The sequence below is a fragment of the Myxocyprinus asiaticus genome, chromosome 21, assembly GCF_019703515.2.
Source record: "Myxocyprinus asiaticus isolate MX2 ecotype Aquarium Trade chromosome 21, UBuf_Myxa_2, whole genome shotgun sequence".
Taxonomy (NCBI): Eukaryota; Metazoa; Chordata; class Actinopteri; order Cypriniformes; family Catostomidae; genus Myxocyprinus; species Myxocyprinus asiaticus.
The window spans coordinates 5,047,450-5,062,747 of NC_059364.1; the positions used below are offsets into that span (position 1 = coordinate 5,047,450).

Below are 15,298 nucleotides of genomic sequence, written 5' to 3' on the forward strand. Positions count from 1 at the left end.
CTCATTATTTAATAGGGCCACCAAAAGAATTTTATGAAAATTGCATGCAAAATGTTTTCATTAGTTTTTATTTCTGAGATTATAACTAGAATTCAACTGCTTATTTTTGACTCATTATTTAATCACACCACCATGAATAATATTTTATCCAATTTTCATAAAAACTTTGATTAGTTTTTATTTCCAAATGTATAACTGGACTCCAATTGCTCCTTTTTTTTTATACTTTATTTAATTGGACTACCAAGGCAAACAGCTCAACTTTGTGAAACTGGATTAAAAAAAAATTTTTTTATCCGTTTTTATATGTAAGATTTTAACTTGACTCCAAATGTTTCTTTTGTACTCATTATTTAATTGGACCACCAAGAGAATTAAATAAAAATTACTCGTTCTCTCCTTTCACTGCTGAAAAAGACCAGTTTAGACTAGCATGCTTGTCCAGCAGGGTTAATGCTGGTTTTGATGGTGGTCTGGCTGGTGACCACCATCAGCCTGCATCCAAAACTGAACATCCAGCACAAACAAAACATTAATCTAACGTTAGTGTATAGTTTCCATTTGTCTATTTTTTTGGAAACCAATTACTAACATTCTAGGAACGTTCTTTTTAGGTTTTGTCTTTTATTACCACATAATTAAGAAGTGTTCCCAGCAAACGTTAATCTAACGTTAGCGTATGTTTCCATTTGTAAATTTTTTTGGAAACCAATTACTAACATTCTAATGCTCCTTTTTAACTACATTTTTAACTGGACCGCCAAAAGAATTTTCTGAGAATTGGATTAAAATTGTTTTAATTATCTGTTATTTCTTAGATTATGACTGGACTTCAATTGCTTATTTTTGATTCTTTATTTAATTGGACCACCAAGAGAATTTTATGAAAATTGGATACAAATTGATTTAATTCAGAGGGGTTTTCGAGATCATAACTGGACTCCAATCGCTCCTTTTTAACTAATTTAATTGGACCACCAAAATAATTGTATGAAAACTGAATTAAAAATGTTTTAATCAGTTTTTATTTCCAAAATTATAACTGGACTTCAATTGCTTATTTTTGATTCATTATTTACCCAGACCACCATGAAAAATGTTTTCACCAATTTTCATAAAAGCTTTAATCAGTTTTTATTTCCAAAGTTATAACTAGACTCCAATTGCTCCTTTTTGACTCATTATTTAATTGGACCAACAAGAAAAAAGTTTGATTAAAAATGAATAAAATGATTTATTTTTTTATTTTATTTTTTTAAAGATTATAACTGGACTCCAAATGCTCCTTTTGACTCATTATTTAATCAGACCGCCGAGAAAATTTTATAAGATTTCTAAGATTATAATGGAATCCAAATTTTTTGCACTTCAACATACATCGTTATACCAGTTTAAACAGTCATTGGCAATATACAGAATATCCTTGCAGTATGCTAGCATTCCATTCCGAACATAGCCTCTACATTAATGACTGTGCAAGCTACTTACGTTGTCTCTTTGGTCAAATTCGACCGAGCTGGACACAGAGGTGAGCCGCTCATATCGGGAGTCAGCAGGCGTTTGCATGGCGGAGGCCACACTGAACACAAACACACATTATCAAACACACTACTTCTCACAACACGGCACTTAAGCTAATGTATGCCTGTACAGTCACTTAATTGCATGCCACGTCATTCAACAAGTATGTGATATCATGACTGTAGCTTGGTGTTATGTAATATGGAGCATTATGGGCATGTTAATGGAACGATTAACCCTGAAATGAAAATTCTGTCATCTTTTACAGACCTTTATGTCATTTTAAATTGGTATGACTTCATGATAAATGCTTATGCTGCTCTTTTACACACAATGAAAGTGAACGGGTTCTGTCGAGTTTCAAAAAGGACACAGAGGCATTATAAAGTAGTCAATATGACTCATCCATGATATTCCAAGTGTTCAGAAGACTTGAAATATGACTTATGTTGCTTTTTTTGGAGCTGGACATCAACCATCCACATTCACTGTCATTGTATGAAAAAGAGCAGCTTGGAGGTTCTGCAAAACATCTCTTTTTGTGGACATTATATGGGATTAGGAACAACATAACATGTTTATTTTTTTGTGAACTGTTCCTTTTAACCTTACATCAACATCTTCTCAGGGTAAATTTGTTGTCAGCCAATTAAAAAGTGATGGCCACTTCAAGGCACTCCAAGATTGAATTACATGCCGGGAATGCAGAAAGTGACTACGCATACATTCAAACAAACACAGAGTTAGCATCAGAGGCAAGTTACACACAGATTGTACACAAGAAGATTGCAGTAGACCTAGAAAGGAGCTGAACACACAAAGAGAGGAAGTTTAGAGGCCGTTTGAAAGACAAACATCGTTGAGAAGAGAAAGACTCGGGAAAGAGGTCCAGAGACAAAAAACTACCTTTACATAACAGTTGTATGGTATGGGTGATTCTCACTGCCCACCAACATTTGGACTGGTTCTATAGGAACTTGGTTCTTAGGGCACTAGATTATGGGACACTTGAAGTTGGCACTCTAGTGAACAATTCTGCTCACTTAAAAATGACTAAAACTATGAAACAATTGGACATATCACATTTCTATGCCACCACAAGATGTTTTACCTCTCACTGTAAGCCTCTTCTCTGTGGGACCAAAAGGGTGCAATGACCCTAGTCAGAAGGTGCACAAGTAAGTGAAGATATACATATTATTTAAAAGGTGAAGTGTGTCTTTTTCATTGTTAAAATGCTTTTACCTACCAGTTGCAGAGGTTTAGAGTCAACTAGGGCTGAATGATTTGGATAAAAAATCTAATTCTGATTATTTGATAAAATATTGCAATTTGATCTGCAACATGATTATTAACATTTAACCATTTAAGCTCATATGGGCCCATGAGAGAAAAAAAATATTGTTAAAATATTAATAACTACAGTCTTGACCAACACAAAATATGTATTGTTTGACAGTGCATGTAGGCCAAAACTGAACAAGTGCTTTGAAATTTGCAGACAAATCAGAAGTGTTTCGTTTGATAATTTATAAAAAAAAAAATTGCACTGTACATATTATTGTAATTGGTAAAAACATCAAACTCATCAAATACCCATGTGTCATATGTCATTAGAAAGCTCTCAAAGTCTCTTTTAACCACAGACAAAAATATAGCGAGTAATAGCTAAGTATATGTCTTTGACATTTATGTTTCACGTGAACAGGTGTTGCTTATATGCCGCGTTTTTGCTTATAACTTGACGAAAAATAAACAGAAAATAAATATCACACAGCATTACTTAGAGGAGGCAATTATCTTTCAAATGAGCCCACACACAATGTAATCAGATGCGTCGATCATTAGATAATCCACACGAAGCACAATGCTATAAATGGCCACCAGGAGATGCCGCCAACTTCATGACACAGACTCACTGAGTCAAACAGCACTCATTCTCTGAAATCTCATTACTAAAATCATATCTGCATGCTATGCAAACCTTTAGTCATTGTTGTGTTTGCCTTTGTAATTCATTCTTATGAACAATTATTATGTTTTATTTGCTTGCAGAGGCTTTTGGACACTATGATAAATTATTTTTGTAATGCTACAACTTTTGATTGCTTTGTCGTATCAACACAAAACTTTTCTCAGTTACAGTTGACACGAGTGGGAACAAATCAAAAGCCGTTTTTCGGAGGCACCATATTTACACTCAGATATATATAAAAAAAGTGAAAAATAAGAAAAAAAAGAGTAAATCTGGCTCAAGTTCACACTTGAGTCCTCTTAACAAGAACCAGACTAAATAAATAAAATATACAGTGAAAATTAGAGAGAGAGAGAAAAAAATCAAATAAAAATACAGATTCACATCATCTTCGCATTGTATCTGTTCACTGTGTACCTTTATTTGATGACTTTGTGATAGGGTCTCAGCCCACTTTTCATCATTATTTTTTGGAATCTAATAATAAGTTAAGACATTTTTATGGAACTATTTTTTTGTATAATATTAACAACAACTATTATTATTATTATAAAACAGTACCACATTTATGTAATATTTTCTTAAGCTGAATGTGGGCGTTTATTTTGGCTGAAGTTTTATTTTGAGTTAACAATGGCTTTTTAATGCAGAGACCTTAAACTCCACTCTTCTGTCCACAAAAACACGATAATTTTATTTAAAATTTGGATAGTAACTTTTAGCGGCCAAGCGTATGTGGAATTACACAAATGTGCAGTTAGTGAATCTAGAGCGCTGTAAATTTAAAGCACTCAATCATTAGCCTTACGTGTGCTTTGAGTATGTATAACACTACTGCGCACATACAATCAGCGCAGCAAGCAGCACGTGCAGACTCTTGATTTATTTAATTACATCGCGGCATTTGTGGTTTAATGATCGCACTACGTCCTATTGTAATTTGATTTTATTTCGATTAACCATTCAGCCCTTGAGAAAACTATAAGAAAGTAATTTCTTATAGGTTGATGTGAAACAGGAAGTGAGGCTGTATCTCGCCAAAGCTTGTCCTATTGAAATGAAACTTGGTATGATTCAGAAGGTACATGCAAAGTTTGGTGACAGCGTCACCTATGTGTTAAGAAATGTAAAAATGCACCGTATGTCCAAAAATCATGAGGTTGGTGTCTATGGAAACCTTAGGTCATTTTAATGGTATAATGTTTCTATCATCGGCCATATTTGCCTCTCTGCCATTTGAATTTTATTAAAAGTTATGCATCACTTGAACGCTTTGTCAGATTTGAAAGAAAATTGGTATGCATCATCGAAATCATGTCCTGATGGTACCCGAGTAGTTTGGAGACAGCACTACCTACAGTTCAAAAGATAACTAACCAAAACTCTCTAACCTTGGCATGTCTCTTTGCCATTGTTGAGATTTGTCAAGTGTGTGGTGTAGTGCTTAAATCTGTGGACTACAGTTCAAAACGTTGGGAGTTTGATCCCAACCTAGGCAAGTCTTGCTGTTTAATTTTCTTTTTTTGTATTGTGCTTGCTAAATAGTTTGAGTCAGGGTTTATCCCTGATCATATTTTCTTGCAGTTCATCTTCTTCTTCATCTTTCTCCCCAATGGGAGTTTAAGGCAGCACCATGAACCGTACATAGGATACGTACATCCATCCTATAATGTTTGTTATTCAGTCTGTTCCATGCAAATGCGCACTCTTTAAAAACCTGTTAGAATGCCACTTATGTTTACGTGGCCACATAAGCAGCTTTCTCCGGGAGAAACCTAAGTGTGCTTTCTCTTAATCTCTTAAACAGCATAAGGAAATCTGCATTCTTGTTTACATGACGTTTCAGAATGCCACTTTCTGCAAAAACTCTGGAATAACCCACTTTCTTAAATGCATCTAAACATGGTCAGTGTGGTGCAGTGGATGGTGTGCAGAAATGAGGAACTAAAAGGTACAGGTTCGTTCCTGTCCTGAGGCGACTTGAAAAGAGATGTGGGCTTGATGTGCATGTCATATTCAGTCTAGGTGCTCTTTGTGTCTTGCTTAAGGCCGATTTATATTTCTGCGTCGAACCTACACCATAGGCTGATGTGCACCTCGTCAAAAATGTAACTGCATGTCACGTCGACGCAGACCACAACAGCTGTGATTGGTGCACTTTGTAACCAGGGACTGCCCTCCAAGGTTGGTAATGATATCTGAGGTAGCGTCACATTTTACCTAGAACAGAGGTTTTCAAAGTCTTATATAGTAAGCACCCCTCTGACAAAATGTACAAGACTGTGCCCCCCTTAACCCCCACCGCTTTTTTATTTTTTGCAGATTTATATATACAGTTGAAGTCAGAAGTTTACATACACCTTAGCTAAATGCATTAAAACTCAGTTATTCACAATTCCTGACATTTAATCGTAGAAAATATTCCCTGTCTTAGGTCAGTTAGGATCACTACTTTATTTCAAGAATGTGAAATGTCAGAATAATAGTAGAGAGAATGAATTATTTCAGCTTTTATTTCTTTCATCACATTCCCAGTGGGTCAGAAGTTTACATACACTTTGTTAGTATTTGGTAGCATTGCCTTTAAAGTGTTTATCTTGGGTCAAACGTTCTGGGTAGCTGGAGTTGCTGGAATTTTGGCCCATTCCTCCAGACAGAACTGGTGTAACTGAGTCAAGTTTGTATGCCTCCTTGCTCGCACACACTTTTTCAGTTCTGCCCACAGATTTTCTATCGGACTGAGGTCAGGGCTTTGTGATGGCCACTCCAATACCTTGACTTTGTTGTCCTTAAGCCATTTTGCCACAACTTTGGAGGTATGCTTGGGGTCACTGTCCATTTGGAAGACCCATTTGAGACCAAGCTTTAACTTCTTGGCTGATGTCTTGAGATGTTGCTTCAATATATCCACAAAATGTACTTTCCTCATGATGCCATCTATTTTGTGAAGTGCACCAGTCCCTCCTGCAGCAAAGCACCCCCACAACATGATGCTGCCACCCCCATGCTTCACGGTTGAGATGGTGATCTTCCGCTTGCAAGCCTCACCCTTTTTCCTCCAAACATAACGATGGTCATTATGGCCAAACAGTTCAATTCTTGTTTCATTAGACCAGAAGATACTTCTCCAAAAAGTAAGATCTTTGTCCCCATGTGCACTTACAAACTGTAGTCTGGATATTTTATGGCAGTTCTGGAGCAGTGGCTTCTTCCTTGCTGAGCAGCATTTCAGGTTATATCGATATAGGACTCATTTTACTGTGGATATAGATACTTGTCTACCTGTTTCCCCCAGCATCTTCACAAGGTCCTTTGCTGTTGTTCTGGGATTGATTTGCTCTTTTCGCACCAAACTACATTCATCTACAGGAGACAGAATGCGTCACCTTCCTGAGCGGTATGATGGCTGCGTAGTCCCATGGTGTTTATACTTGTGTACTATTGTTTGTACAGATTAACATGGTACCTTCAGGCATTTGGAAATTGCTCCTAAGGATGAATCAGATTTGTGGAGGTCCACAAATTTTTTTCTGATGTCTTGGATGATTTCTTTTGATTTTCCCATGATGTCAAGCAAAGAGGCACTGAGTTTGAAGGTAGGCCTTAAAATACATCCACAGGTACACCTCCAATTCAGTACACCTCATATCAGAAGCTAATTGGCTAATTGTCTAAAGGCTTGACATCATTTTCTGGAATTTTCCAAGCTGCTTAAAGGCACAGGTAACTTAGTGTATGTAAACTTCTGACCCACTGGAATAGTGACATAGTCTATTAAAAGTGAAACAATCTGTCTGTAAACAATTGTTGGAAAAATTACTTGTGTCATGCACAAAGTAGATGTCCTAAATGACTTGCCAAAACTATAGTTTGCTAATATTAAATCTGTGGAGTGGTTAAAAAATTAGTTTTAATGACTTCAACCTAAGTGTTTGTAAACATCTGACTTGTACACACACAATAATGTTGTACAGGCCTACACAATAGTCAAGTAACCATTTTGGCTGTGTAAACATCTGGCTCAGCCATGTCATGCTTAAAACAATGTTAAGGGGTGGTAGGAATGTTTGAAAAATCTGTTTGGAAATCATTATTTTTGTAATTCCATTAGGTGCCACTAGTTGTGCAGAAATGACACACTTCACCTTTAAAAGACATAAATGTATAAGACATAATGAGTTTCTCGAAAAAACCCTCAACCGACTCTCTTTCAAAAGAAATGTGATAGATAAAGACAATAGAAAGAGGTAAAATAATTAATTAGAGAACAGATCCACCCCAAATCCACCGAAGAGAGCACACAGCAGAGGAAACACCAGAGGGTGAATTAAAAAAGCAGAAATGGAACAACATGTCCTTGGAAAAGAGAGCTGAAGTGTAAAAACACCACATACTATTCCTGCTCGTCCAGACGTTGATAGTGCTGATTCCACCTACTAAAGAAAAAATATGATGCGTTTGAAAGCTCAACTTTGACGATAACTAATTTGTCAAATAACTATCATCATTTATTCTGAGGAAGTTCTCGCCCTCCGATACCACAACCACATTATGAAGCAATGAAGCTGATATTGCAAAACTATAAGGGCTAATTTGCATTACACAAATAAGTTAAAAAACACATGCTATTGGGATAGTTCACCCTAAAATTTACACACTCTAATGCTGTTCTAAATCCGTATGACTTTCTTTCTTCAGTGGAACACAAAAGGAGATGTTAGGAAGAATGCTGACAAAGTCACTTAAATTGAATGGAAAAAGATGCAATGAAAGTGAATGGTGACTGAAACTAACATTCTGTCCATCTCCCTTTGTGTTCTGTGGAATAAAGAAAGTCAAAGGTTTTGAACAACATGAGGGTGAATACATGATGCCAGAATGATCATTTCTGTGTGAACTCTCTTTAAACAGCTGAAATAACATCTGTTATAGGCAATTGTGTCCAATTAGAAATCCTAATAAATAGCTTGTTCATTAATGTAGTCTTAACCAGCTAAATATGTCAAAAAATGTGTTAAACACTTTAAATACTTGTCTTTCTTTGCATTTTCAAATAGCTTAGGGTTGGGCCTCTAATACATGGAGAGCTACAGTATATGTTAACATTACTATTCATCTCAATTGCACCATCAGATGTACGCAACTTTAACTTTGTTAAACCAGTAATGATGGCCTGAAATTAGAATTGCAGCTTCTGACAGCTAAGAAGCATAAATATGTGACTTGTGCAATATAACAGTACATCTGTTTGATGCCAGGAATATAATCACTGCACATATACACTCTGTCATGCACTTACACGCCACTTAAACCAGTTTCCAAATTGCAGGAAGGTGAGGTCAGATTACTAACTGAATCAGACTCACATGCTGAGTGTTTGGGATCTGAAAAACCAATCCATTAGCTGAACCCATTGCACAGCTCTTACCAAAGCATTCTGCTTACTTGCGGCATTCAATGCAAGAAATGTTTCTGTCATGGATCAGCCATTTTTTTCCTTCTAAATGGCTAAATCAGAGCTGACTGAATTATTGAGTGTCCAGCTGCATATATTTAGACTGATAATCACATAAAACCCAGAGAATGTTCCTCAACACAGCAAAGATGAGTGATTGTTTGGGGTCAGATCGGGAAGAGAGCATGCTGTGATAATGCTGGCATAATTTAAGGTGTAATTTAAGTATGTGAAATTCTGATTATTAAGCAAGCAGTTGCCATTAAGAACATGAGCAAAATCTTGCTCATTTGTAAAGGAAGCACTGATTTCGGAGAAACTGTCTGTTACATTTAAGCCCAAAATCAAAAGACAAAATATATACGTGTACAGATATAATATATAACATTTTAAAATGAAGCATAGTTTTAGGACCATTAAGATTTTTTGGAATTGTGATATGACAATTAAGCATTAAAATTTCCACTCAAATTCTCTTTACTGTAATGAATAAATAAAAAATATAATCATATTTATACCATTCCCATTACTGTAAAAACATTTATTATTTAAACATTTTAAATTTTAACTGTAACAAAGTACACATCATGGTAGTATTTACTGTACTGTATATATATTTATGTTGATTTTAATATTTTAATATTATTTTTGCGGTGCATAAGTCTAATTTGGGATGGAAATGTGTTCAACTGTCATGAAAATAATGTCACAATGCAAATATATATATATTTTTAAAATACATGACATTAGGGCTGCACTGAAATAATTCTGAAGAATTCAAAAAAGACTAACTGTTAAAACTGTTTATTTATTTATTTATTTTTTTTATATAGCATTATATAAAGTTATTGTCCAGAAAATTATTTTTTACCTGTCAGCATCAGAGACCAATGCAAGACGGCCATAATCCCACGCCACCTTCCGTAAAACTGAGAATATACACAGCAGCGCCTAAAGAGCACAGTACAAAGAACAAACACATTACACAATTAAATTCATCTCATTCCACACATACATTCAAAACACAAGCACATAAATCCCCATTTGCAACATTACAGATGAGTGGCACATACCAAATACAAATTAAGTAAAACTATGAAACACGTTCCTGAAATGCCAAAAATAAGATCAAAGATTTTAAGACTACAGCCTTATTTTTTTATATCATAGGCCCATATTTTATATATATATTTTTAAAAAAAATATGTAGCATACTATAGCTAAGCCCGCATAATTCCACAAAAACATCTGCAGACATCCGAAGAATTTGAATGAGTCACTTAAAAAGTTCTACAAATTCCAGGCAACTTGCATGTTTATTTCTTAAAGTCAACAGGAAATGGCACTCACAAACCATTTTTCCTCAGTAATAAGACTAGTAAAACAGGATATTCAATAAGAAAAAAAATGTAGTGCAAGACTTGATTTTATCAATCTGGAAATGATAAGTCACTTTGGATAAAAGCATCTGCCAAATGAATAAATGTAAACTGATTGGATGGTGAAAAGTGGGTGTTTCATATCAGAATGGAGCCAGACCAGCCACATAGCCTTGTTGACGATAGTCAAAAAGGAAAGTTGTTTCAGATTTTAATGAAAGATTAGAAAGATTACAAAATTTGCTTTCAGCTGTTATGGCTAAAAAGATCACGAAAAATACATGACTTCACAACATGGCTGAGAAATTGTCCAATCGAATGGTTTCTAGAACAAGAACACACCCCAGGATTGTGTTGAGGCACAGATCTGGGGATGGCTACAAAACATTTTCGGCTGCATCGAAGGTTCCCAAGAGCACAGTGGCCTCCATAATTCTTAAATGGAAGAAGTTTGGAACAACCAGGACTCTTCCTAGAGCTGGCCGCCTGGCCAAACTGAGCAATCAGGGGAGAAGGGCCTTGGTAAGAGAGGTGACCAAGAACCCGATGGTCACTCTGGTTGAGCTCCAGAGATCATGTGTGGAGATGGTAGAAACTTGCAGAAGGACAACCATCACTGCAACACTCCATCGATCTGGGCTTTATGGCAGAGTGGCCAGACGGAAGCATCTCCTCAGTGCAAGACTTGAAATCCTGCTTGGAATTTGCAAAAAAGCACCCAAAGGATGCTCAGACTGTGAAAAACAAGATTCTCTGGTCTGATGAAATGAAGACTGAACTGTCTGGCCTCAATTCCAAGTGTCATATCTGGAGGAAACCAGGCACCGCTCATCACCTGTGCAAAACCATCCCAACGGTGCAGCATGGTGGTGGTAGCATCATGCTGTGGGGGTGTTTTTCAGTGGCAGGGACTGGGAACCTGGTCAGGGTTAAAGGAAAGCTGAACGCAGCAAAATACAGAGATATCCTTAATAAAAACCTGGTCCAGAGTGCTCAGGACCTCAAACTGAGCCGAAGGTTCACCTTCCAACAGGACCCAAAGCACCAAGGCAATGCAAGAGTGGCTTAGGGACAACTCTGTGAATGTCTTTGAGTGGCCCAGCCAGAGCCCGGACTTGAACCCAATCAAATATTTCTGGTGAGACCTGAAAATGGCTGTCCACTGATGGTCCCCATCCAACCTGACAAGAGCTTGAGAGGATCTGTAGAGAAGAATGGTAGAAAATCCCCAAATCCAGATGTGCAAAGTTTGTCACATCAAACCCAAAAAGATTTGAGGATGTAATCGCTACCAAAGGTGCTTCAACTAAGTACTGAGTTAAGGGTCTGAATACTTACTTCAATGTGATATTTCAGTTTTTTATTTTTAATAAATGTGCAAAGTTATCAAAAATCTGGTTTTTGCTTTGTCATTATGGAGTATGGAGTGTAGATTGATGTAAAAAAATAATGTAAAGCATTTTAGCATAAGGCTGCAACATAACAAAATGTTAAAAAAATTAAGGGGTCTGAATGCTTTCTGAATGTACTGTATATCAATAATAATTATATTATATTTAAGCAATATCTCACATGCAAGAGTTTCATCACTACTTTCATTAATACGGTGATGCTCTAATATGCAGAACTGTACTTGACCAAAAATAAATAAATCAATCAATTAAAAAACACTCCAATTTTGGGTTTTGGATTGTGCTGTAAGGATCAGTACAGAAGCACTTCATTTGATAAAAAAAAAAAAAAATGCAATGGTATGTTGAAAAGTAATTGTTCGATTCTCATTTGATTAAAATTCTATGATTTCATTTGATTAAATAGTTTTTTTAATGATACAATTTTAAAACCCGGAATTCAGAGAAAATAAAAAGGAAAACACAGAATTTCGAAAAAAAATTACACTGATTTCATAGGGTCCTATCTTTGTTTGTGGGTCAGTTGGATCATCATTCAGTTTTCAAGTCAGTGGAAAAGCAGATGGACTCAGGGTTCTCAGTTTCCCCGGCTGAACACCGGCTCTGGCATAAGAAGCATCAGGGGTGTGTGTGTGTGTGTGTGTGTATGTGTGTGTTTGTGGCTTTGCCGGGCTGCGATGTAAACTAAAGCCTAATGGCTATATGTTAAAAAGGGACAAGCTGTTCGAAATGTCCTACCCCAACTTCGTGTTTCAGTAGAAAATGTGTCAACACACCCAAGAAAACTGCACTTGTCAAGGCAGTTCAGGGGACTTTAAAAAAAAGTAAATAAGGTCAGTTTTGATTTCATGTTGACTTTAAATGACAAATTTTGACACACATATGATACACAACATCAACTGAAAACTGTAAGCTTCGCTCAGCGCACCAAGAAGCACATAAAATCGAGGGCGAGAACAGTGGGCACTCCTCCAAACGGCAGGCCCTGGAGCACAGTGCTGCGGATCCGGCCCGTGTAGCACCAGTCCTTGGAGATATTGACACTGAAGCAGTTATTCAGGTCTTTGCAGACCTCAGCTTCACCCATCACGGCCATCATGAGCAGAGCTACGACAACCAGCATTCTTAAGATTGCAGCATCCTGAAGCACCACCTGCCAGAAAACAAACAGATTAGAGTATTGAGACAAAGCTACGAAAGGCTCCAAATGACTGCCTGGCATGTGCACACTACCAGTGAAAAGTTTGAACACACTGCTTATTCTTTATTATGACCATTTTCCACATTTTAGAATGAAATAGTGAAGTCAGTAGAACTATAAAATAACACAAATGGAAGGATTGGAATTATGTAGTGACCAAAAGAACTGGCATATGTAATTTAGTTTTCATTGAGAATTATGTAGCTGAACAGATTGATTGAAGAGTTGACATATTGAGAGATTGAAAAATACACATGCCACAAAAACAAAAACATCAGGCCACTTCTTTCTTCGGAAACTACAGAGAACAGTTATGGAAAATATCAGACAGGACAAACCGGTTCTGGTAACATATCAGAGAATACATGAGTAGAACAAACCAACACACATGAGCCACAGTTGAATATAAAAAAATCTACCTTCCATACACCCACACTTCTCAGTGGTGACAAAAGAATGTAAGGTGTGACTTATGTAAGCTTTCTAGCAGGTAACTGAAAACTGATCTCCACATTAAAAGATCCGGAGACCACCAACACTCCTTTTTAACACAACACACGCTGTGCTTTGGCCTGCTGCCATTGGCCAACACAAACACATCTATATTCATCCTACAGTGACATCAGCCACAAAACAGCTCGACAATAGACAAACAGAGGTTAGTCGGTTCAAGCCGTCTCTCTACGGCAAAATGAACCAAATCTACCAAGTTCTTACCAAAGGAACACAGTGTAAACTTCTGAACAAGTGTCGTGTACTTCAATGCTTTGAATAACGTAAAATTGGCTTGATGAAATGGAGATGACCTAATTAATTAGTGGTGTTTAAGGCATGCATTAGTGCTACTATTGCTCATATTTAGCAACTTTCAAAGCCTACTGATTCCAGAAGTGTTTTTCCCATACATTTTTTCCATGGGGATTTCATAAAATCCTTCATAAAACAGTTTTAAGTCATGAACCAAACCAATCACAATATTACAAACTCTGATTTGAAGAAAAAAAGTATTTGAAAATCAGACAAAAAGACAAAGGTGAAAAACTGTACTTAACACATTTCATTAGGGCAGGAACGACAATCACATAAATCATTGCGAACTACAAACGATGGAAAGTACAAATGATGGAAATATGAAGCTATTGATTTAAAAGTTGATTAATATAAGTAAATAAACAATTTATTTTGATAATTCTTTTTTTATTGCAAAATATTCAGATGTATTCAAATAAATAAGCAGTTTGAGAGTGTAGGGAGACAGACTTCTTCACCAGGAATTCTGCTATTAAACTTGTATTTTTTTTTTTTAAGTGAAGTGATATTGGAATAACGCTGACTTATCAACTCAACAGAAGCACACTGATCAGCCACAACATTAAAACCACTGACAGGTGAAGTGAATAACATTTATTATCTCATCACAATGGCATCTGTCAAGGGGTGGGATATATTAGGCAGTAAGTGAACAGTCAGTTCTTGAATTTCATGTGTTGGAAGCAGGAAAAATGGGCAAGCGTAAGGATCTGAACGACTCTGACAAGGGCCAAATTGTGATGTGGGGTTCCCAGAATGCAGTGGTTAGTACCTAAAGGCACCAACAATCATGCCATGGTCCAAATCACTGAGATCACATTTTTTTCCCCATTCTGATGGTTGATGTGAACTGACTCATATCTGCATGATTTTAAGCACTGCACTGCTGCCACATGATTGGCTGATTAGATAATCGCATGGATGATTGTTGGTGTCAGATGGGCTGGTTTGAGTATTTCTGTAACTGCTGATCTCCTGGGATTTTCACACACAACAGTCTCTACGATTTACTCCGAATGGTGCCAAAAACAATAAAACATCCAGTGAGTGGCAGTTGTGTGGACGGAAACACCTTGTTGATGAGAGAGGTCAGCAGAGAATGGCCAGACTGGTTCGAACTGACAAAGTCTACTGTAACTCAGATAACCGCTCTGTACAATTGTGGTGAAAAGAAGATTGGTGCTCTTTTGGCGGCACGAGAGGGACCTACATAATATTAGGCAGGTGGTTTTAATGTTGTGGTTGATCGGTGTATATTTCATGTGAACAGGTGTTGCTTATATGCGTTTTGGCTTATAACTTGTCAAAAAATAAACAGAACAAAATATCACACAATTATTTAGAGGCGATTATCTCTCAAGCCCACCCTAAAGGTAATCTAATGCATAGATCATTAGATAATCCACACAAAGCACAACGCTATATATGGCCATCAGAAGATGCCTTACTGAACCGGGATTAGTCAAAAGTATTTTCTGTGGTAATCAACATTATGCCACAAACACTGTAAATAGAGTTTAACTTGTAGTAAACCTGAAACATTCT

At 36.6% G+C, this 15,298-nt stretch overlaps 1 protein-coding gene across 5 annotated transcripts in view; it reads right to left on the bottom strand.

The window, feature by feature from the left end:
- Positions 1-15,298, bottom strand: part of LOC127411930 (CSC1-like protein 2) — a 64,958-nt gene that overhangs the window by 36,125 nt on the left and 13,535 nt on the right. For 3 of the 5 annotated variants that reach the window (XR_007892365.1, XM_051647849.1, XM_051647848.1), the window contains 4 exons: positions 12,671-12,895; positions 9,823-9,902; positions 7,891-7,932; positions 1,489-1,579 (listed from right to left, as the gene is read on the bottom strand). Coding sequence is in view for 4 of the 5 variants with exons in the window: in XM_051647849.1 (XP_051503809.1) it covers positions 1,489-1,579; positions 7,891-7,932; positions 9,823-9,902; positions 12,671-12,865 (408 nt within the window). In the remaining variant the exon portion in view is untranslated. Of the gene's footprint in view, positions 1-1,488; positions 1,580-2,632; positions 2,681-7,890; positions 7,933-9,822; positions 9,903-12,670; positions 12,896-15,298 lie in introns of those variants that run through there. The other 2 variants (XM_051647850.1, XM_051647851.1) reach the window with 2 other exon arrangements.